The sequence below is a fragment of the Dothidotthia symphoricarpi genome, assembly GCF_010015815.1.
Source record: "Dothidotthia symphoricarpi CBS 119687 unplaced genomic scaffold P153scaffold_19, whole genome shotgun sequence".
Lineage (NCBI taxonomy): Eukaryota > Fungi > Ascomycota > Dothideomycetes > Pleosporales > Dothidotthiaceae > Dothidotthia > Dothidotthia symphoricarpi.
In genome coordinates, this window is record NW_022985026.1 from 870625 (window position 1) to 891535 (window position 20911).

Here is a 20911-nt window from a genome sequence, read left to right on the forward strand (position 1 = left end):
GATCTGAGCAGTCAACCAGGAGCATAAATGAATAAAGAAATGATATCACACAACCTGCTCCTCATACCTGAACGCCGAAATAATGCATTACAAACCATGACTCATTACAGTTCTACCCTGGGTAATCTCTTGATCATGTTCCATTTCATTTCGCCCAATCCTCAAGGCTCTGCCTGTCTTAGTACGCTACAAGACTTCAATGTTACCGAGTCCAAGCATAGGCTTTACTCCGTCTATCCATCCACCTCATTATCCATACGCATCCATCTGATTCCTCATAACACCCGGGTAATCGGATGCAACACAACCTCCTAAGTCTGCATTGAGTCCGTGAAACTCTGCGCCGCCGTCGTCGCAAAGTACCTGACATCCACATCGTCGTCCTGCTGCAGCTTCTCCAGATTTGGCAAAACAATCTTTGTGATGAGTTCGGTAGCCTTGGGGCAACCTTGGCCTGGTGTACCTGCCTTCTCGAGCGCAAGAACGTTGCCTTCTTCCGGTAGTTGCTTCAGGGTGTTGATCAGAGTACCATATGACTTCGCAACGTTAAAACGGATGTTGGGAATGTCGTCGTTGACCAGCTTGTCCATGATAGGCAGGATGGACTGCTCAATCACGCTGAGGCTGAGCGCGGGAGAGAGTGTCTGGTAGCAGTTAGCATGTGCACAAGAATGATTGGGAGGGACAGACGTACCGAGACAGCGAAACAGGTCGTCATCCGGTAGAGATAGTTGGGATGTTGGCCCATGGCCACGACCTTGGGAACAATAGCATCGTTGGCCCACTCGACACCGAAAACCTCTGTGAGTTTCTTGAGATTTTGAGTAGAAGCCTCACGGATGGAGAAAACAGTGTCGCCGAGCCAGCTCATGCACAAACTGCTAAGCTTTTCGTCAAAGAACTTGACGCCGAGTTGCGATGCGAGAAGGGGAACGTATTCGATGATGGCCAGGCGAACTCGCCATTGCTTGTCTTCAGCAAGCTGAACAATGGCGGGAAGAAGGGACTGGGATAGAAGTTCGATGCCAATCACTGTCAAGCGTAAGTGAGTGAGATTTGAGTGACGTGACGACCAACATACCATTGTTAACAGACTCAAGCTTCGAGATGATGTTGAGTCGGACATCAGGGAACTCGTCCTTGAGCATCTGAAGAAACATAGGGAGGAGATGTGAAATTGTTCTGGACATCGTTAGTATGCACGTGGTCACGCGTGAACATTAACGTACTCCTCCTTCCCGAGGATCGGGGCCAGCCCGCTGATCTGGGTGCCAAGGGCAGCGCGAACATGCTGCGATTGATCAGAGACGAGCTCCTCTATGCTAGGCATGATCTCGTGAAGGAGAGTCTCGCGTTCGAGTAGTGTGCAGAAGCCTGTATTGACGGTCAGCAGTGCACCATGTCTCTGGCATTTGCAGCCTTACCTGGGATCTGTCCAGCAATCGCGCTGCGGACCTCTGCCTCGGTATCTTTGAGAAGCTTCACGAAGGCAGGTACAAGGTCGCGGTTGACAACCTCCTCGTCGACTGCTTTCGCAATCTAGACCACGTTAGCCCAGACCTGCTCTGCCCGTGTCCTAAACCAACCTTCTCAAATCGGTCTGCAACCATGTATCGCACCCTCCAGCTCTTGTCCTCGAACAAACTCCGCAAAGCAGTCAGCAAAACACCATGGCTCGACTGTTGCTCCTTAGGGACTGCCTCTGCAATCGCGATGAGGATATCGACCGTCAAGAGCCTGACGCTGTCCTGATCATCTGCCGCAAGGTGCTGGAACAGCGGAATCATCTCGTCGATGACAATTGATGGGGGCATTGCCTTGATGAACTTTGCAAGGTTGTTGGCCGCTTGTCTTCGGACCATGGGGGTGTCATCGTGCACAAGCTGGCCGTAGTGCTGTCTGAGGCCCTCTTGCGATGGGGGTGTGGCTCGGGTGTAGGGGGTCTGGTAGAGACCAGTCGCGGAGATCTTTGATGTGAACCAGTCGGCTTTTGAAAGGCGCATGACGAGAGGGATGAAATGCTCCTCGATCTGCGACTGCGACAGCTCCTCGCAGATCTTGTTGAGAGACTCGACGGCCTAGACATGTCAGTGAACTGGTGTGTATGGCGGGATATAAGACGCGCACCTTCTCCCGGACGAGAGGCTCCTCTATCGCTGCAAGGTTCTCAAGGGGTGAGAGAAGCACATGCGCGTGCTCTGGCCCACCAACGAAGTCGACGAACTTGCCCAATTCCTCGCTCAATGCGGTCAGCACCTCGTCCTCATCCTCAACTGACTCTGAGCATGCTATTAGCTCACATGCAGTCTTGCTAGTGTGGAGGCAAAGGCTCACCGTCCAAAAAGGGTATCAGCTCATCCCTTGTCCGCTCAGCGCCCAACGCCAGAGCTATCGTGTTCAGGCGATGGATTGCATTCAGACGCAGAATCACGTCATCGTGCTTCAGCTCGTCGATGAGCACGGCAATGGGGTACAGCTCGTCGTTTTGAGTTGCTTCCATGGCGGGCGATCAGGGTCGGGTTACGGAGAAGCGACTTCGAGGCTGGCGACCGTCCTCGGCGGGGTACAAGGCGAAGAGGTGGGTGGCAACGTGGGAATTGGGTTTTGTCTATGCGTCCGCTGAGCCGTGTGAGCTGGTGATGTGCGGGGCGGGGGAGCTATCGCGCGGCCGTGGTGTTGACGTACCTGGTGTTGGCTGGGGAAAGCGACGAGTGGTCAGGGCAGGGGCGTTATCAGGGTTGCGGGGGTGGCAGCAGAAGGGAAATTCTTTGGGAGAGCTGGCTGCCGCGGATCTGGTGAATGCTGGGGCGGGTAGATGAATCGCGCGTGGGTGTCTGTTTTGCAGTGGTGCACTTCATGGGCATCGAGGTGCGAGTTCTAAATGCTTGGCACAGCCACTGGCGGGGCAAGCACGACCCAATTCTTTGCATCTGACATCGCACCCAGCTCACGCTCATGCTGAAGTATTCCGTTTTGGATCCCTTTCCGTTGACCTTCCACTGTAAACCTCACTTACTCTCTTGGGGTTCTGCATATCAGTCCCATCGTTTCGTTTCGAGTTGCCCTCACCACCTCCTTCCCCGCTCCTAGTGTCGGTTTTGTCGTCTCGAACCTGAGGCTTGGTTGGAATTCGTACATCCTGACATCGCATAACACAGACAAGTGAATTCGAGAGCGGAAAGTACTGCTTGGGATGGAAGGCAGGCATGATTCGGGTCAGGGCGAAGGGCAGGATGTGCCAAAGTACACCACCCAAGAGACGGAACCACTACTAGAACGACGGCCTTCAACAGCCTCGCGTGATACCCAACAGTCTTCAAAACAGCTCACCACTCGTCACGCGTTTGCTATACTAGTCTCCCTGCAAATTGGGTCAGGTGTTTTTGCTTCGCCGGCCCAGGTCGATAGTAACGTACCCTCACCAGGTGCTGCTCTTCTTGTGTGGGTTGTTGGAGGCGTTCTCTCCTGGGCAGGAGCTGCATCATTTGCAGAGCTGGGTGCTGCCCTACCTCTCAACGGAGGTATGCAAGAATATTTGCGTCACGTGTTCGGCAATACAGCCGCTTTCCTCATGGCCTGGGTGTATATCATGGCGGTCAAGCCAGCTTCCTTGGCCATCCAAAGTATTGTTATAGCAGAGTCGATCGGTTCTGTAAGCTCTGGTGAGCCTTTGGCTGGTTGGTTTTTAAAGCTGATCGCAATCGTGGCCCTTATCTCACTAATCTTGCTCAACTCAATAAACACCAGGTTCACGCTGCGACTGAGTGAGACGTTCACTTTATTTAAGATTTCCACTGTAGGCCTGGTTTTTCTTGGCGGATTGGTCGCAGTTATTTCTCACTTGATCAATCCTGATTCTTCCCTTTCTGGGGCTCAGGATTGGTACTCGAAAAATTGGTTCCAGACCCGACCAACATTCTCAGATGGACACACCGTTGACTGGACATCTATGAACTCGTGGGATCGTTACGGTCATTACTGCGCGGCTATCTACGGAGGACTATGGGCATACGACGGCTGGGACAGCGTAAGTGTTGTGCTTTGGCTCGAAGCACCTTCCTCGGTTCCTCTCAACATAAGCTTATCCCTGTTGGTCTACGGAGATTGGAGCTGTGGATTTCCAATAGCAGCTCAAGGTTATTTGCAGACGTCGATAGTCGAAGACCGTTCATGACGCATGATGGGACTTTTCCCACTTCCAGTCCACACATCACGACTAACATACAAGTAGGCCAATATCGTAGCCAGTGAGATACGCGATCCTGGTCACTCTCTTCCAAAAGCCATCAAAGCTGCTATGGTCGTTGTCCTAAGCTCTTACGAGCTGGTCAATGTTGCTTACTACGTGCTTCTGCCGTGGGACAAATTGAGTGCCAACAATGCTGTCGCTGTAGCAGCCGCAAGCTCGCTATTAGGGCGACCTGCAGGCATAGTTGTAACACTTCTCGTTGCCATTTCATGTGCTGGCTCTATCACAAGCAATGTCTTCTCCGTAGGGAGATTGACAATCGCCGCATCCCAGCGGCATTATCTTCCCGCCTTCTTCAGCAAACGAGGACTTCCAAAGTTTCGACGAGGAGGAGAAGATGTAACTTCCAATCCAACGTTCGACGCTCCAATGCATGTGCCTTTTGGAACCTGTACACAACTCACAGTGTGCTAATATAAGCCACAGCTACGCGAACATGTTAGCCCTCGTCATCACCCTTGTCTACATCCTGACTGGTAGTTTCCGAGCCCTCTTGACCTTTGTTGGTATGGCTGAATGGGTCTTCTACGTGAGCACCGTCGTTGGATTGCTCGTCCTTCGCCGACGCGAGCCGCAACTGGAACGACCATACCGTCCCATCATCGTTCTCCCTATAACTTTCGTCATTGTAGGCACGTTAGTCATCATACGCTCTGCCATCTTCGCACCAGTTCAGAGTGGAGTACTTGCAAGTCTGTTAGTCGTTGGTGCTGTTATTAGTAAACTTCGTGAGAGATGAGGCCAGGCAGAGTGTCAAATCAAGTAGAGCTTCATGGTCTTGTAACAAGCATCATGGAGACGAAATATCGAGTATCATAGAAAAGATCCACGATCTACATCTGTAGAAACCTTCACTCTGTTTCGATGTGCTTGACACTTGGCCTTGTTGTGTTCATCGCCACCACTCATCAGCCGGGACACCTTATAGTGTCAATTCTCATATCGATGCACTGTTTAAAATTTGTGTCAGAACCTGACCGTATAGCATACGCAGGTATGGTCACTATCTTCTCCTTTTTCCCCACCTCGCTCGTCACTTTCCATGTGTGAGTAACATCGCTGAGACTTTTGACTTGCAGAAGTCGCATAATACTTGCCACGACACCCCCGATGCGAACGCTAAACATAACATCTAGTCCCTTTCTTGCCGCTGGTAAAATTCGGAGCCTGTACACTAGAATCGCAACGATAAATACCGCGAAGGTATCCGGCACGCCCGTATATGGCCAGAGCAGGAAGCCGGGAATTGTGTAACGGCCGAAACCTGTAAAGGTTCAAATATGGGAGAACAAACGACATGCAGATGCAATACAAATCGTGTATCTTTCGCACGTTCAATCATGTCAAGAACAAGCAATATAATTTTCAAAATCCTCCCCTGTACAACTCTGTATTTCCAAATGCAAAATTATACCCGTCACACACAAGCGCCCTCAAAGCTACCACTTTCAGCGCTTATATGCTTAGTCGTACTACCTTCCAAATCCATACATCTATGTTCTACGCTCCACACTCTCCACTTTACCACATTTCTGTGACGCAAACAGACGCATGGCATTTATATAATACACACGACTGTACGACAAAATTCCATCTTTGCCACCTCGCATCGTATCTTCAAGTCGTGACGCCAGTCCTGCCATGAGCCCAATTTATCTGTCTTCTTGGCATGTTTACAAACACGTTGATCCTGACGTGTATCTACCGTGCCCATATTTGACATCCTGCTGCTGTCATACTGTTTGGAGGCGTTAGCGGTACGCCAGGAGGGTATGAATATATACTGTTGCGGCGATGGCTAGGATAAGCGCAGTTTGCATGCAGATGGTGAACATTGTGGAATCTACTCGGAAGAATCGTATGTTTTGAGACATTTGGGGGAGTTGGGTAATGAGGGAGTTAGCGTTTTGAGAAGCATCCCATTATCAGGACTGGATGCGAGAAATAGAAGGTGTGTTGACTGCTTGAATTTGTAAGGTGCATGGTAGGAGAGTTGTGTGGTTGATGGGTGCAGTTCGAGTTTTTTATGGTTAAACATATGGAGCTATAATCTATTCCAGAAGTCTACTCCGTTATTGAGTTGTTGTTGATGTGTGTAGATGAGATGAAAGCGATGGTGAGATTTAACGGATTATGGTCGTGACATCGTTTTGGCAGGGATCCACACACCAGTTGGAGGATATTAATCTTTGCGATCAAGAAACGGCAGTCAGAGAAAAGATGAGTGAACAATCCTTTCAGCAAGAGCAACAGATCGAAATGCAAGGTATAAATTCACAAAATCTTTCGTAGTTTAGGGACTTCATCTGTGACTCGCGAGGAGTCAAAAGCGAAACGTAAGTAATGTTGAGTGATAAGTGAGACTCGAAGAAGAGTGAGGAGCTTGTATGAACTACTCTGAAGACACGACGATGTATAGCGACTTAGAACACTATTGGAGACAGCCCACGATCATCTACTTGACATATGTCAAAGGAGTGCAGAACGTTCATGCAAGATCACTGATAGTTTCTTCACACAGCGCTGTGTGGGTACGTGTCAAGCATATATCTATAACGAAAGAGTGCACCAACCTTTAATCACGATGTGGCGAAGTTCTTCAGAAAGCATGTCCTCGCGTCCGGATCAGGTAGCGTTGCTCTTCGTGAGAACCACACGAAGTCTGGTCTATACATGGCATGCGACCTGTGCCAAACGAGGGTACAATCTGGCTTACGAGAGGCTATCATCTTGTGGCGATCAAATTCCGACGGAGAATATCATAGACTGCAGTGGCCCGATATGGTACCTTTGATTTGACGTCCCGAGATCTGCATCAAGTATCTTGCTTTACGTAAAAGAGGAGACTTGAACATCTTGAACAGGGGAGTAGTGGGATAGAAAAAGATGGGTCATTGAGCGTTGTGTGGGATTTACCACGGTTTTGGCCATCGACCTAGCACGACTTTGTGCAACTTGTGAGCTGTGGAGATCCGAGAAATGGAGCAATGCGACGAGGGGAAGATAAGCGTAGGACAGATACGAAACACGGATGAGATGTCTCGTGCCTCCAGTTGACCTTGACCAATTGCAACGGCTGCCCTGTATACCACGAGCTGCTAACGCGAGGCGGCATTTAAATTGGCTCCATTTCGCCTATGCAGTAAGCTTTCCAAGATCAGCCTGATATGGTTGCTAAATGTCAAGAATAGGTTGGATCGACATTGCCCGTTGCGAGCAACGTTGCTCAATTGGAGGAAAGCCACAAACTCTCTCCTGTTCACTGATGTGCTCCTGGACGAGGCAACAGAGTGAAGTTTATTGCAAATGAGCGTGAGGCGGTCAGCAAGCCGTGCCAGAGCGCGCATAATGACAGTCAAAACTGCCGTAAATTCAATACAGAAAAAGACACGAGACGAGCCAATGACGGCATTGAGATGTTGAATTGTGTTGTTGAGCAGGCCAGTCGTCCAGCACGAAGCGCCGGAAGGTGTGAGCGTTGATGCGCCCCGTGGGATAAATTGTCGATGCTTGGAGCAGACGCCATGTGACTGCGCTAGCCAATAATAGATCAGCCCCGCTTTGTCCCCACAATACAAGTGTTTACTTTTATCGACTTTCGGGCCAGAGCGCCTCGCACAAGTCCGGCAAGCCTTTGTGCAGCCTGGACGATGCCAACTCAGCGTGCGAGCGACGATACATGGTTTCTTGGTGCAGCAAGAAGCCACAAGACATCCCGGTACGCTGGCAAAGCCTGGTTTCATATTCAGCCGTCGCTCGAGTCCGATGCCTAATCGGCTTGCTGTTGCTGACCAGTACCGCAGAACTAGACCTGACCACAGCAGCCCTAGGGTTCAACATTTCGAAATGATCTGTTTCTGCAACACCGATGCAAACAGAGACCCCCCATGGACGCTATGTAGGAGTAATTCCGGATAGAGATCGTCATAGCTTCATTTGGCTGCGGAGACGGGGGTGGTACTGTCTGATAAGGATGCCCCTGAAAACCTCCAGTTCCCGTTCAGGCTCTAGTTCGCTCATGGACCCGTTGGTCCCTGGACAGTAACAAATGTCGCCATCCAATGTCGAAACTACAGGAGCAGCTTCTTTGCTGACACCAGCGAGACGCGAACTGATATTGCCGCCGTTATTAAGCCTGGCGACGGGACAGCCTTTGCCCAGTACCAACGCCGCAACATGGATGGCACTTCATCTCTGGAACACGAGAAGCCATTGTAGCCACTCGTGAGCAACCTGCCGGTCTGAGACTAGGTCTAGTCACGTATGAGCTCTGAATGGTTGTTGTAGCGCACGATCGCTTCGTTCCTGCATTAGCCCATACATCCGTCAGTCCACTTGCAGAACTCCAACGCACGCCGCCCCTGTCACCCTGTTCCGTTTCCCCCTTTCAGTGGCCACTTATTTCGGCCCGGGCTGCATGCTCGTAATCTCCCTTCTGTACATAAGACCGCAGTATGCTCTCTATGTAGTTTTTCTTCCTTACTTCACAGCCAACTCTTCGAGCTTAAGTCCTTTGACCTTCGGTCGTCCATTCGTTGTTTCCAACTAATACTATCCTTAATTAATACCCAACGCTCCAAACTCTCTCACCACCACCACCACCACTTTCAACCACTCCAAACCAAAACCAACCTCCAATCAGCCAAAATGCGTTACACCATTGCCGCCGTTGCTGCTTTTGCCAGCCTTGCCACCGCCGCTCCCGGCTACGGCTACGAGGCCCCTGCTGCCTCTACCCAGGTTGAGGAGTACCCTACCTACCCTGCTACCTCCAAGACCTCTGAGGCTCCCGCCTACGCTGCGTCTTCCGTGGCTCCCGCGTACCCAGTGTACCCCGTCTCATCTGAGACTCCTGCATACCCCGCGTCTTCGTCCACTTGCACCGAGGAGCTCACCGTCTCCACCAAGACCCCCGAGGCGTCTACCAAGATTCCTGGTTACCCTGCCTCCTCGATGGCCCCCGGGTACCCTGCCTACCCTGCCTCGTCCAAGACCCCTGAGGTCCCAGCTGTCCCGGCGTCATCCAAGACCCCCGAGGCGTCTACCGAGGTTCCAGCCTACCCTGCGTCTTCCATGACCCCCGGCTACCCGGTCTCGTCCATGGTTCCTGGCTACCCTGCGTCCTCCATGACCCCTGAGGTCCCGGTTGCGTCTTCCATCCCCGGTGGCTGCAACCCTGCTCACCCAGGCTCGTGCCCATCGTCCGCAACCGTTCCTGGTTACCCTGCGTCTTCCGGTAAGCCCAGCCCATCGGCCTCTACATCGTGCCTCAGCTCAACAACCATCACGGTTACAGTTCCCTACCCCGCTGGTAGCGCCACTTCCGTTTACCCAGGTGTGCCTGGTACCGGCGTTCCCTCCAAGCCTTCCGCGCCTGGTTACTCCGGCATCCCCGGCACTGGCGTTCCCGTCGTCCCCGGCCAGGGCAAGCCCTCCAGCTCTGCTCCCTACCCCATTGTTGGCACATCCACCAACGCTGTTGGCACTGGTTACCCTACCTCCACCGGGTAAGTTTCTCTCTTCCACTGTATCTTAATCTTAGCTAACATGTCGTAGTGGTTACACCAAGCCCAGCTCGCCTTCCCAGTTCACTGGTGCTGCCACTGCCCTCAACGGTGCTGGCTTCATTGCTGGTGTTGGTGCTTTCGCCGCTTTCTTCTTGTAAACGTCATCTTTCAATCAAGCTTGTTAGTCGCAGGCTATGACTTTACACGATGGGATGCATTTGCATTCTTGGAGTAGACGTGTTGGTGTCAGGATCGGTAATTGTAATTGGTCGAAGTCGTTTGTAGGAAATTGAAAACTTAAAAACTACGTTTGTCCATAGTTGTGATTTGCTTGAATCAGCAATTTGTCAACTGTGTTTTTGTGTCTAATTCTAACAACATCTCCGTGCTCTCCCAATACTTGCTTGTATAATACTACTTTCTTATGTTGTATCGCTACCGTGGCATTCTGGTAGTTTTCGACTTCGAACATTCTGTTGATTTTTTACTACACAACGTTGGACGTCTAAACAACCTTGCGCACATCCATCATTTACCAGTACCCTGCATTCGGAATCGGTACGTTGCCGTTGAAATGAAATGAGCGTACCACGAACACGCGTCCCCGTCCGAGTACCCCGGACATCGATCAACACAGGGACAACCCCACAACTCTATTTCGACTCCATTGCTCGTCGACTCGTTGCTCCAGTATTGGTAGTTCTTGCAAGTTTCGCACTCTGTAATTCTGCTTGTATTGCCCGAAGAAGATGGAGACATCATGCAGGGATGTAATATGTCTGTCCGACGTGGCTTTTGAGCCATGAATGTCTTGTACCAGTGTAAGAGGACTGTAGAATGGTATTCTAGGCGTTGTTGGATGTTCCGGTTGCTTGGGAATCCGGACTGCTTCAGTTACATAGTATGTGACAAGATACCCAGAAATTGTAGCGACTTTTTGGTACTGATTTGTACGACAGATGAGTGGGGAGACGTATCACGATCATCGCTTGCGCCATTCATTAAGTAAGAGATGGCATGTTGAGTTTGTTGAAAGCGACAAGAAGAGGACGATGCTCCCATACGGAAATATTGGGAAGTGTCACATTGCGATGATATAAGTACGTGGTTTGCGATGGCCCCAAGTGAATCTCCGTATCACCCGTATTACCGTATGTTCATATGAAAACTCTCATACAAGTAGATGTCCTTTTCGAGCGGAATGAATCGATTTAGATGTCTGGAGACAAGACGCCAGCATGCTGGCGATGAGGGTTTGATCACGTGAAGTGCCACTAGACGGCACAAGATCGCCGATCTTGTACCTCATCTTCTCTCACCTGCGTTCATCATCCAACGCCACCCAGTCTTGTCAATCATGAAACTACAACTGCCACCTTGCGCTACACCACTTTGCACGCATACGTTACGAATGAATTTACTGCGGTGGCGTGTAGAAATTTCATCAACTTTTGTACGAAACAAACCCTACGGTTCACGAGTTACTGGTCCTCCTCTTTCATTCGCTCAATCGCGCACAGCCTCAACAGACCAACAACATACACACGCGGCGCATTATCCAACATCTGTAGAGTCCGACAGCCAGTCAAACCCATCTCTTATACTGGAGACACCTCCTGCTGTCAGTAAACATGTCAGTTCTGGGAGAACACAACGTCATCCCTTAGTCAAACATTTCTCAAACCTCAAATCATTTCCTTCGTTGCGTAAGGGCCAATGGACTATAAAAGAAGAGCAAGAGATTGAGAGACTGTTCCTCCAAGGTCTATCGAAGCCACAGATTGCAAGGCAGGTTGGACGTACTGAGATGGCATTACGGAGGCATATGGCCAGTATGGGGATATCGTCCCGCTTCACTCGAAGAAAACAGGCGAAAATTACTCATCAAAAGATGAGTTTGCAGAGAAGGCTTCATTTTAAATCAGCGATTGCGAGTGAGATTGCACTTGGTATTAAACATTTCCGCAAATATCTTCACAACATGCGGTCGGCAAGATATACCTCTCGAGGCAATCAATGGTCGGTTGCAGAAGATGTAAAGCTTCTCAGAGGGTACATTGAGGGGAATACGTTGTCTCAAATTCAGGAAAGACATTTTGGTGAGACTAGAAGTGAGACTGCTCTATCTAGTAGAGTGCGTTTATTGCGCAGGGAATGGAGTGAAAAATCGACAACGCCTTCTCAGGGCACAACTGAACAGGCACAAGCGCCAGCTGGTAGCCCACAAGATAATCCATGACCGAAACATATATCCCAGCGCATAGCTGAGGATGCAGTGAGAAGTCACAAGAGTACATTGGTCACTTCAAGTGACAGGTGGAAGTCATCGAGCACGGCATGAGATGGCATTCAATCCGGATGTTTTTGGTTACGAGTGAAGGATATATCTGCTCCGAGAAGCAGTACTCTGCACATGTTATGTAGAACTACCACCTCATACGCCGCAAGTAAGAGTTAAGCACATCGTATGGCACCATGTATCGAAATGGTTTCGACTGCCAACTTCGCCTCTCACCGTATTCGACTTGACAAAGATCACACTGTTACAAATCGTCTCGGCTGTAGAACTCGATACACGACGATAGCGCAACCTTACAGCAGTGAATGGTGGACCTCTCGAAGTCGATATTGTCAGGAGCCGAAACATCGCAAGCCCTATTCACGTAGGATGTCATTCATACAAACTCGGCCTCAGCATGTCAAATGCTAGACTCCACTGTGGTTTCACTAGAACAAACAACGTCCCTCTCTGACTGCGTAAGTTCAACCTACGAGAGCCCTCGAATGAGTGTAGAATCGATACGGGACGAGTAGTTACAGCAAGCTCTGGATATTATAACGATAACTTAATTTTCGGAGCGTCCTAGCGAATAGTTCGCACACACAACAAAGTACAGTGAGGTGGGAAGATATGCGTGGCGGTGGTAGTCCTTCCTCTAGCTATGCAATGAAGACACCATTTTATTCATGCGAGTTTCATGAGCTTCGAAAACGTGTGATTTCAATGACGGAACAAGACGTTGTGACCTGTTTGATGTAGTCGAGGAGAATGCAAAGAAGACCACTAGCTGCTTCATCGTACTCTCTTAGTCTTCGTCTGAGATTCGGACACGTCTAGTACTATCTCCCCTCCTCTACAACCGTCGCCGCCAACCTTCTTTTTTACCTTGACAAGAGGACAGAGAACACGATCACACCAGCGAGTACCACCATCAACATCCACGAATACGGCAGATGAAACAAGTCGCGCCTTGCTTCTTCTTCAAGTCGCCATAACACACAACACGACTTCGTTCCACATTCGTTTTGCAAGAAGAAGGAATTTACATGTTATTGGACTCTTGTCTACTGACAGACGGATACAAAGACCTACTTTACAGGCATACATACACACACCGCACCACGCCCATTTAGAAAAAGGCCATCCAACGCCGTGCTAAGTCTGACAAAAGCTGCCGTACAAGGAAGGGGAGCAATACCCAGCGACACGGACATCTACAGTCCTGTCCTGTCCTGCCTGTCAATCAATCCCCGACATGATGTGGCCCCAAACACCGAGAACACCAAAGCACCTGCCTGGAGAGCAAATACAAGAGCACAGCAAGCCGGCTATGCTACATTTACTACCCTTTCGAGAAAACCGCAAGACGAGGTTCAAACTCCACCCTGCTTAGGGCGTCCAGAATATACTGTATCGCTAAGTTTTCATCTTGCCCAAAAATCCATCAAGATCAAACTCCTCCTCATACTGCCGCTCGTCCCATAGTTCCCCAAGCTCGTCAAGGAAGCCCTTCTTGCCGTTCTCGCGGAGCTGACCCGTCGCGTCAACGGCATCGTTTTCATCCACAGCGTCGTCTTTGGCATTCGAGGGTGGTGGGGGGAGTGCGGCAGGGTCCGCGCTATCCGCGGAGACGTTGAATAGATCGAGGATCTGATCTGTCTGCATGGATCCCAAGCCCGCGTTCTGTTGGTTGACGACTGTACTCGCTACATCGATTTTGAAGCGTTGAAGGCTGCGATGCGTTAGTAATCTGAAAGTCTTGATGTTGGAGGATGTTAGGGTATACGTACTTGAGGATCTTCTCCTCGAGCGTACCGCGCGTAACAATGCGGTACACGTTCACAACCTTCTTCTGTCCAATACGATGCGCGCGGTCCATGGCCTGGATATCCTTCTGCGGGTTCCAGTCGTGCTCAACGAAGATAACAGTATCTGCACCTGTCAAGTTAAGACCCAGTCCACCAACGCTTGTCGTCAGAAGCAAGACGTCGTACGATGGGTCGCGATTGAACTTGTTGACAATGTCCTGGCGTTTTGAGGCTTCGACGCTACCATCCATGCGCATGAATTGCACGCTTGGAAGCAGTTTCTCGAGGACGTTGTGCTGAACCATGTCAAGCATTTCTTTCATTTGGCAAAAGATGAGAGCACGGTGCTGAGATACGGCCTCGGGGAGGTCGCCGGTGGCGGTGGCAGACTTGTCGGTCGCGACGTCCGCTGCGCCAATACCGCAATCCACCAACAAATCTTTGAGGGCGCCGAGCTTAGGAGCATGAACAATGTCGTCAATCTGGGTGTTATTCTTTTTCAGGAATCGTTGCGTAGACTCGTAGGCTTGGTTGGAAGGGGTTTTGACAACGAGTGCGGGCGAATTGCACAGCTTCTTCATGTACTGGAGAGCCTGGAAGATGTGCTGCTTGCTGTCACGATCTGCGTTACCAGCCTTTGCTTGGATCTCCTTGCCTTGTCGCTTCGTAAAATCGTCAAAGAGGTTACGTTGGAGCTCGGAGAGGTCGCAGTAGTAATTTTGCAGGATCTTTGGTGGCAAATCGTCCAACACCTCTTCCTTGAGACGACGGAGGAGGAAAGGAAGCACCTGTTTGTGAAGAGCCTCGATAGCTAGAGCGCCGCGCTCCTGCTCTTTGGACGACGATTTCGCAAAACGTGATGCAGCGATGGGCTTCGCAAAGCGCTCTTGGAAGACCTTCTCCGATCCGAGGAAGCCTGGCATGAGGAAGTCGAATAACGACCACAGCTCCAGGACGTTGTTCTGAATGGGTGTACCGGATAGGATGAGACGGTGATTCGACTGGAACTGTTTGACAGCCTGACTTGTTTTCGACTTGGAGTTCTTGATCAAGTGGCCCTCATCTAGAACAACGTAGTTCCAGTTGGTAGGCTTGAGGATGTCAAGATCATTCCTGCAGATATCGTATGAAGTGATAACGATATCCACATTGTTGAGCTGTGATTGATATTGGCCACGAATAGACGGGGAGCCGACATATGCAACGCAGGAGAGGAACGGCGCATACTGGCGGATTTCCTGTTGCCAATGACCGGACAACGTAGGTGGACAGACGATGAGCGAAGGCAGGCGTCGGTAGTTCAGATCACCAGACTTTGCAAACTCCTCGGCACGCAGATGATGGTCACTTGCTACCATGCAGAGGGTTTGCAGGGTCTTTCCGAGACCCATATCGTCGCAGAGAATTCCGTGCAAATTGTATCGGTTGAGGAAAGCAAGCCAGTTGACGCCGTCCTGCTGATAGGAGCGGAGTGTTGCCTTGATACCGACGGGAATCTCGAAAGGCTCAACCTTCTTAGCGTCAAGCATCTGCGCGACAAACTTGCGTTCGCGATCACGTCCCTTGAGAAGGGATTCAGGCAGGCCTGGAGGATCAGGAATACCAGACTCAAGAGGAACGAGTTTGACAAGTGTGGCAAAGCTGGTGGTCGCTAGAAGTCGGACATCGTTGTCTGAGTCGCTCATTCGCCCAAGAACAGGAGTGATGAGGAAGATAACGTAAGGGAGAATGGCGTCGTCCATGACGTGAATGAGGTGGTAGATGCACTCGATTGCTCCTTGACGGCCGTGGACATTGCCACCGTCGCTGATGGTTGGTAGGACGCTCTCCACCAGCATCGTGACTCCTTCTACAGACATGACGCTGCAGATTGTTGCGAAGCACTTGGCAGCTACGTATCGAAGTACGTAGAGCTTGCTCTGCAGGGCCTTCGCAATAAGCGGGAGGAGATCTTTGACGAACCCTCGCACGTCGGGATGTAGCTTGCCAACCAAGGCTCGCAGAGTCGACAAGGCATCAACGACTTCTTGTCCAAAAACGCCGTCCTCGTCAGAAATCTCTGTTGGGAGTTCGGCGCCAGCGAAGGCTTGCTTGATAGGTCGTTCGATCAGATCCTTCAGGATGGGTACCTTCTCGAATATCTGGGCACCAAACTTCTCAACGACCTGCTCAAGACCTTCACGTGCACCACGCTTAGTAATTCGGGCGGCCTTTGACTCCTCAGCAAACTTGGCGGCATCGGGGTGGTCGCGGATGTCCTCATCTTTCTTGAGTGTGAGAATCCCGGTCTCAATGTGCGCCTGTCCGTGGAACTCCGGGGTTTCCGCCGTCTCCATGCAGTAGAACTTGACGAGATTGCCGACCACCTTGTTGACAACACCAGACCGGTTGGCGTTCACAAGGTGAACAATGTAGCCAGCCACAGCTGCAGCAGAGCGCCTCTGGAGCTCCACATTCTCTTCCCTCTTGACGCTGTCCATCATAGCCTTGATTGCTGGCGATGGCTTCTTGGGAGGTGAGTTGAGCCAGATCAAGGCGCCAGCGGCTGCTGCTTTGATGCGGACGTCCCGCTCTTCCTTGATATCCTTGGCTTCCTGGAGGCTCGATTCCACTTCTTTCTTCGTGATCTCTAGGTTTGCATGAGCTACCATACGCGCTGCTGGCGTCATCGCTTTCTTCATCTTCTCGTAGTGCACGCTGAGTAGCTTCTCCGCATCTGCAACACCGAAAGCAAACTGGCTGGCAGAAGGATCACCCTGTACAACAACAGCGAAGGTTGGCATGTTCTGCACATGACCATCGCGGAAGATGTTAAGCAACGCGGTGCATTGCGTCCGCACAATCTGTAGCTTGGGGACAAGATCCTCGTAGGCCAAAGGCCGTTCGCCATCCACGATCGGGAGAAGTGATTGAGCCAAAGCTCCGGCCAATGCATCCTTGCTTGTGACGTTCTTCCCAAACTCCTCAATGATCATCGCCGCTGTCAACTGTGTCGTGGAGCTGCTCGAGGATAACGCAGGTACCAGTCGGGGCTGGAACGTGGCTTGCCTGGTCTCCTCTGGCCAAGCTGCTATTGCTTTTCCAAGCGCTTGCGCCGCAGATATCCTGGAACGATTCATAACGTCGGCGCCGATGAGCTCAAGGTCACCACTAACCATGTGTCCATCAACATTGTGAGATGTTGACGCACTGGTGGCTGCCGGTAATTCTTCCTTCCCGTGTCGGGACTTCTTCCTCTTCTTCTGTGTGGGCTCACCGGACCTGGGAGGTGTTGACCTTCGACTCGGCTGAGACTCTGGCGGTGGGCCCATCACTTGACCCGATGGGCGAATGAGGAGCGACATGTCCATGGAGATGGGATGGCGCGCAACACCGATAGGTGTGAGTGTAAGTGGGACAATAGCATCCAGTACAGGCTCCATATGGACGGACAATTGACTCCCAAGACTTTTGATTGCGGCGTTCCAAAGCTGTAGTGAGAGCCTTAGGACCCCCTCGTTACGTTCTAGCAGGATGTTCTGGAAGAACAGCTGCAGAGCTTTGCCGTCAATCCATCCTTCAGAGTCTGCGCTTTGGATGTCGAGAAATGTGATCAGAGCACGCAGCACTGCGCCACGAACACTCGTGATCGTATGCCGCAGGAACGGAAAGAGGCGGGGGATCAGCTCATGGAATGACTGAGTAGGATCCTCACGGGCATTGGCTTGCATGGCTTCCAGGACTTGAGGAAAACTGCAGAGCTTGGCCAAGAGATCCATGATGAAACCAGTACTGGCGTTGAGATCGTCCTCCATGCTAGATAGACACGACCAAACTTGACTTATGAGCCCTGCGAGCGCCTGAGGACGCAACTCGACGAATTCTTTAGCAGCCGGGATGAGTGTCGCTGCACTGATTGCTTGAATATCGTCGTTGGTACCACCCAATCCATGGATGACGGCGGCGAGTACCCCATCCATCAGTGTGCCGTCTTGGAGGAGGAGGTCGTTCCGTACGGCAACCAGATATCGCAGACCAATCATGCCACCCTGTTGCGATTGCCATGTCTCGTCGGTGTTGCCCTGCATGATGAGAGTGTTGCAGAGCTTGAATATCGCGACAACATTCTCGTGCGAGAGGTATTGCAATACTGAACCGAGTGCTTGGCCTACAGTCTCTTTGACAGGCGCGATGAAGCTGTCGCCAGTGAAATCGCCGAAACGATCCAGCATGAACACGCAGCATATACGGCATGCTAAGTCGTTGAGCCATTGCTGGTTCAGCTTGTCGTTCTCTGTCCGTGTCTTGCCCTTGAATCTCCCTGCGCCGGCGCCGTGCACACGCAGAATTTCTCGAATTCCCATTGCAGCGCCATGACGAACTTCCCATACATGGTCGAATAGCTCAACAGCGAGGTAGTCGCAGATCAATTCATAGGGCCACGCCACACCAGGGTCTTCCGTGTCAGTCTCGAATGATGATTTCTCCGGTACTGGTGCGCCTTGGAACTCTTTCACAAACTTTGTGTCGTCGTCACCCCCTTTGCGATCTAATGACATGTAGTCGTCGAGGAGGTCATCTTCTTCGCCGTTTTCCGTATGCTCTTTCTTTACGGCAACAGGCTGCACGCGCACGGGCGTCTGTGCAGTATCTGGCTGTGAGTCTTTGCGCGCAAACTCGACAATCTGCACTTTGTTACCTCCCCGAGCCACCTCTTTCTTCGCCTTTCGTTTCTCTCGGTTGAGTTGCCGCTTGCTAAGAACTTGCCCGTCTCCGTTTGGTGTCGTTGTTGGTGGAGACGCGGCAGACGTCATTGTATCCGATCGTGATATGTTCGTGTTGATACGTGGCATCGAGAGCGTTCGGGTTGCGGGAGTCGGAGTCTTGACCATTGTGTCGATCAGGGGAGCTATTGCTTCGATGTATTCGCCTTCTAAGCCGAGTCGTTTGTTCAACGTCTTTTTCAGGGCTGCCAAACGCTCTGCGGGACTCAAGCCTGCCAGTTGGTATTCATACTCCTTTCCACAGGTGCTGGCGAGCTGCTTTCCGAACTTTAGAACGGTAAACACATCAAGTGTGGCGAGATCGAGTCTGTCGTCGGTTGGTGGAAACACACACTCGCCATTCTCTTCTTTCTTGGGAAGGTCGCCATTTCCATTCTCCACTTTGACATGCCCGTTCGTTTCTGACTTGATTTCGAGCTTGACAGGCTCGTCGTCAGCATTGGGATCGAACTTCTCGGCATTGGCAACGATGCCCCCAATAGCCTTGGCGGCAGCGACTCGTGTTTCCCAGCTCTTTGACCGCAGATAAGGAATGACACGTCCAAGAAGATTGATTAGTCCATCGGGCTGTTGCTTTTGGACATCGGCAAGCTGATCGGCTGCTGTGTTTCGAATCAATGCCGTGCTACCTGTCTCGAGCAACCTTGGCAAGAGTTAGCGAAACGTACCAAATTACGTACAATACGGGTGAGTAAGTGGATATCAAGCTCCACCAGGAAGGAAACGGAAACGGTCATGGCGGTGCTGCGACATGTTGCAGAGACTATCGACGATGCTGCAAGGTACGGTCAAGGATGCACTTACGTTACGAGTCGGTCCAATCTCGTCGCACTATCAGAGCGTTAGCGGCATGATCCAGACATGCATGCACAATGAAGTCCACAACATACCTCATTTTGGCGGTAGACTACTTGCTCAGTAGAGCAGCGCAATACAGCCACAGTATTAGAAATTACGGAGTTCCGACGGCAGGGCCATGGAAATATTTGATGGATGCTGCACCGATGCGTGAGGTTGGCGGTGTCACGTGACGGGTGGTAACTCGATGCGGGCTCTCGTTCGGAGAAGGTGGGCGCGAGGGCCTATCTAAAGGAGCGTGTCATTAAATATTGGGCGTGTTGCGGCAGGAATCCCTCACTAGCGCGTGGCCCGAGCGCCTTGGAACAGGGCAAGGAGGGAAATTTTGGGAAATTTTTGTGACCGCGACGGCGCCGGCGAACCACTCGCGTGCGTCTGCTTGCGATTACTGGTAGATCTCTGCCTCGACGCAACGTTCGCAACGTTCAAATCTCGGTCCTGGCTGCGCCTGCAGTGAGAAGCGCAGCCTCTTCGTTCTTTGGTGTGCAATGTGGCCTAAAAAGTAGCACTAGCCGCATCCATCGCCATCGTGCAACACGCTGTTCAGTCACTCTTCGTCAATCTCAGCAGCCTGCGTTGCTTGAAATGGCCCTTTGGTATGCGTTGGACCTTTGTCTTCGCATTCAGTCAGCAACGTACACGTCATCGACTCCGTCTCGCTACTACGAATCTGCGGATCTCATCATGAAGCTGACAGGCTTCCATGCTGACAGCCAGCTTGGTACTATGTACCGTGGCTTGCAAGGCTGGGGACGCCCATAGTCGCCATCTCTAGCACAGACCAGCAGCTGCAAACGCGCAGCACATTCCCTCTCTTTTGCTCCGACGTTCCGACGCGTCAAACGGTATTGCTGAAAGGAGTCCCCACGGCCAGATGCAAACGGGTCCCCGCGCGTCGCGAACGCGTCTTTTCAGACTTGCGCTTGGCCGTTGATCTGCGGCTGTGACTAGCGCGTACGCAAGATCTTCGACTTCGTGTTTTGAGACCACACTCGTCTCCTGAATCCCACAGCCTCACAGTCGATCACCAGTCATGCGTTCAGCTGTGCTGGGTTCTAGGCCGCTCCGATGCGCACCTGGGCACAATGCTTGTCTCTCTGCCCTTATCTCGAGATCTCATCTATCTGGCGATTTGCAGTAATACATCATCACCACAAGGCTGCATTCGGGCCCAAACATCTATACCATGGAACCCTAGACCCTCCTGAGTGTAAGCCATTCGTCACGTTTACAGTTTGACAAAACTTGTCTTTAGATTGCCTTCGCAAAAGCGTCGCTTCTCAAAGAAGAAACGCGGAGCATGGTTCATTCTTTGAAGGAGACTACAGTATGCGCTACAAACGCACCCCTTGCGCCCAAGATTATGTCGACAAAGAGCAACACATACTACCCACCAATACATCCCGGCCAACGATTTCTCTGTTCATTTATGTATCTACGTGCCC

General features: G+C 51.3%; 4 protein-coding genes across 4 annotated transcripts; 2 read left to right on the forward strand and 2 right to left on the reverse strand.

The window, feature by feature from the left end:
- Positions 1 to 54: 54 nt before the first annotated feature.
- Positions 55 to 2837, reverse strand: P153DRAFT_369911 (protein phosphatase PP2A regulatory subunit A). Its single transcript, XM_033668888.1, has 9 exons — positions 2686 to 2837; positions 2335 to 2619; positions 2128 to 2279; positions 1587 to 2078; positions 1425 to 1539; positions 1230 to 1374; positions 1082 to 1182; positions 695 to 1032; positions 55 to 644 (listed from the first exon to the last, which is right to left on the reverse strand). The coding sequence occupies exons 2-9, from the start codon at positions 2498 to 2500 to the stop codon at positions 312 to 314; spliced, it is 1842 nt and encodes a 613-aa protein (XP_033520308.1). The 5' UTR covers positions 2501 to 2619; positions 2686 to 2837; the 3' UTR covers positions 55 to 311.
- Positions 2838 to 2946: 109 nt separating this feature from the next.
- Positions 2947 to 4988, forward strand: P153DRAFT_348144 (amino acid transporter; the record flags this gene model as incomplete). Its single annotated transcript, XM_033666193.1, has 3 exons — positions 2947 to 4027; positions 4232 to 4624; positions 4656 to 4988. Exons 1-3 carry the CDS (start codon positions 3194 to 3196, stop codon positions 4986 to 4988), a joined length of 1560 nt encoding a protein of 519 aa, XP_033520309.1. The 5' UTR covers positions 2947 to 3193.
- Positions 4989 to 8532: 3544 nt separating this feature from the next.
- On the forward strand, positions 8533 to 10086 carry P153DRAFT_96042 (uncharacterized protein). Its single transcript, XM_033673520.1, has 3 exons — positions 8533 to 9250; positions 9389 to 9485; positions 9948 to 10086. Exons 1-3 carry the CDS (start codon positions 8897 to 8899, stop codon positions 9989 to 9991), a joined length of 495 nt encoding a protein of 164 aa, XP_033520310.1. The 5' UTR covers positions 8533 to 8896; the 3' UTR covers positions 9992 to 10086.
- Positions 10087 to 13074: 2988 nt separating this feature from the next.
- P153DRAFT_400046 (uncharacterized protein) lies at positions 13075 to 19666 on the reverse strand. Its single transcript, XM_033671781.1, has 4 exons — positions 19499 to 19666; positions 19413 to 19439; positions 13828 to 19251; positions 13075 to 13769 (listed from the first exon to the last, which is right to left on the reverse strand). The coding sequence occupies exons 1-4, from the start codon at positions 19501 to 19503 to the stop codon at positions 13454 to 13456; spliced, it is 5772 nt and encodes a 1923-aa protein (XP_033520311.1). The 5' UTR covers positions 19504 to 19666; the 3' UTR covers positions 13075 to 13453.
- Positions 19667 to 20911: the final 1245 nt, after the last annotated feature.